General features: G+C 33.7%; 1 protein-coding gene across 2 annotated transcripts in view; it reads right to left on the bottom strand.

Moving 5' to 3' along the window:
- VPS54 (VPS54 subunit of GARP complex) overlaps nt 1-1728 on the bottom strand; it is a 74498-nt gene extending 72770 nt beyond the window's left edge. The window contains exons 1-2 of one of the 2 annotated variants that reach the window (XM_007464116.1): nt 1593-1728; nt 1-238 (exon numbers count right to left, since the gene is read on the bottom strand). In XM_007464116.1, the coding sequence (XP_007464178.1) occupies nt 1-238; nt 1593-1728 (374 nt within the window). The remainder of the gene's footprint in view (nt 239-1592) is intronic. The other variant, XM_007464117.1, reaches the window with a different exon arrangement.
- Nucleotides 1729-2135: the final 407 nt, after the last annotated feature.

Below are 2135 nucleotides of genomic sequence, written 5' to 3'. Positions count from 1 at the left end.
GAGATCTCCTGCTGATATACTGTAAAATGTTCCTTGCTGATCTGTGGGAGGTAGAATGAAGGTATGACTTCAGTGTCCACAAAGTCCAATCCCCATGTTTTTGTGAAGAAGTCAGATTCTCTTTTTGCTAATCTAGGATCATTTAATGCTGCTGGGAGATTTACTTTGGAATGATATATAGTCCATCTATGTTGATCTGTAACTAGAGATGGGGCAACACATAAACTATTTGAATCACCTGCGAAAAGTAAACAAGAGAACTCTGTAAAGTAAGTTTTATGTTTGAAAGCACATTCTAGAAAAATAAAAATGCTTAGATTATACAAAGCAACTAAACTCTCCCTTCTATAGCAAATGCGTTAAACTTCAGCTTTCAGCATCAACTGCCAAGGGGAGGAAAAACATGTACAAGATAAAGGATATGCAGAATTTGAGGGTTGTAGCTGAACGGTGGGGGGAAGAAAGTCTTTCATTAATTTCTTTCCTTAATGTACAATTTATCTTTTTTTCAACATCAAAACTCTTCTACCTTCTACTGTATGTCTTCTATCCTTTAATACTCCAGGTTTTTTCCACAGGTAGGCCTTTTTTCTATTGTTTTATGGCAGACACACCTGGTTCCAATATCCTTTTTTTCAGCTTATAATTAGATAACCAAAATGCTTCTGTGACATTAACCATAGTGGAGAGAAAAATATACAGTCGGTTCTCGTTATTCACAGTTTTGTTCTATCAAGTCACTGGAACATTTAATAAGCAAATACTGAACCTTTGCTCCTATGGGAAATACAGGGTTACCGTTCCTGCAAATCTTTGCAACTTTCATCATCTAATCAATATATAATCTTGTTTTGTGTGTGTTTCTGTTTAAAGATATCTTATTTAATATATATTGTTCATTCATTAACATTGAACTCACGGCTAACACCACTATAACTCACACCTGAATGAAGCTTATGCAACATATATATTTTCCTCATAAGACACAATATAGCCTTCCTGTGCTTAGAAACACTAGAAAGCACTTCAGTACCACATTTGGAAGCCATTTTGAACAGCAAAATCATCAACAAAAATACAAAAAAATGTGGCACTAAAAGACCACAAAAGGGACATGTGTTTACAGCATGAAAGCTGAAAGAAGGCAAAGTGTTACTTAGCTCAATCTCAGGTGGGAACGTGCGTATCAGGCGATTCAAATTTTTCACTCCTCTGTGCTTGTCTACAAATGACCACAAATGTGCCAGAAGTATTGATTTAGGGGTTACAACTAAATTTTAGGAATTAAGCAAATTTGCAAATATAGAATCGGCAAATAATGAGGACTGACTGTACTATGTTTAACTGAAGAGCTTTCAATCTGTACCCTCATTTTCAAAACTTTTCTTTTAGTTTATATAAGTGACTTCGTTTATGGAAATGTATGAAAAGAACTACATTCCAATTTCTTAATCAAATTATTTCCAAATTATGTCTTTAGTTTTCACATCGTAAAATTTACTCTTTTGAGTTAAGTATATGCTATCTGACTTCATTTAAAGATAAAACAAATCCTCAATAAAATTCCTCAAAAAACAGAAAACAGGTATTACCTGTGGGTTCCTTGGGACACACATCTGGCAGTGACTGCACAGGTCGAATGTGTTTTGTCGGGTCTACCTCTCTTTTAAAGAAAACATCACTGCTGCTTCCTTGAGGCACTGGTGAAGAACTGTGGCTTGAAGCCATTGCATAAAATCACCACTCAACTGAAAATGAGCAACAAATAATCATCAAGATATTTAATACAAATCAAAACTCATCTGTAGGTACTATGCATGTCACAAAAATTTTCTTTCAAAAACAGACACATTATTTAAAATCCCTCAAGGTGTAAGTACATAATTTGAATACTCACTATTAATTGTGGGAGTCATTCACTATATTTAGTTTGCTAAGAAAGTTATTTGTACTTGTTTAAAAAGTATTCTCCTCAAAGTGAAATATCCTTATTTAGTCTTTTATCCAAAATGAAAATAGATACCAAAACTGTAACCAATATATATTAAAAATGAAAACATTCCATTCATTCAGCAAGTATATAATAATTACACATTATAGCAAAGTGGGTTAAGTGCATGGGTTTTTGAAATCTG

Source organism: Lipotes vexillifer, unplaced genomic scaffold, assembly GCF_000442215.2.
Source record: "Lipotes vexillifer unplaced genomic scaffold, Lipotes_vexillifer_v1.1 scaffold311, whole genome shotgun sequence".
Classification (NCBI taxonomy): Eukaryota; Metazoa; Chordata; class Mammalia; order Artiodactyla; family Lipotidae; genus Lipotes; species Lipotes vexillifer.
This window is presented reverse-complemented; position numbering and strand designations above follow the sequence as displayed.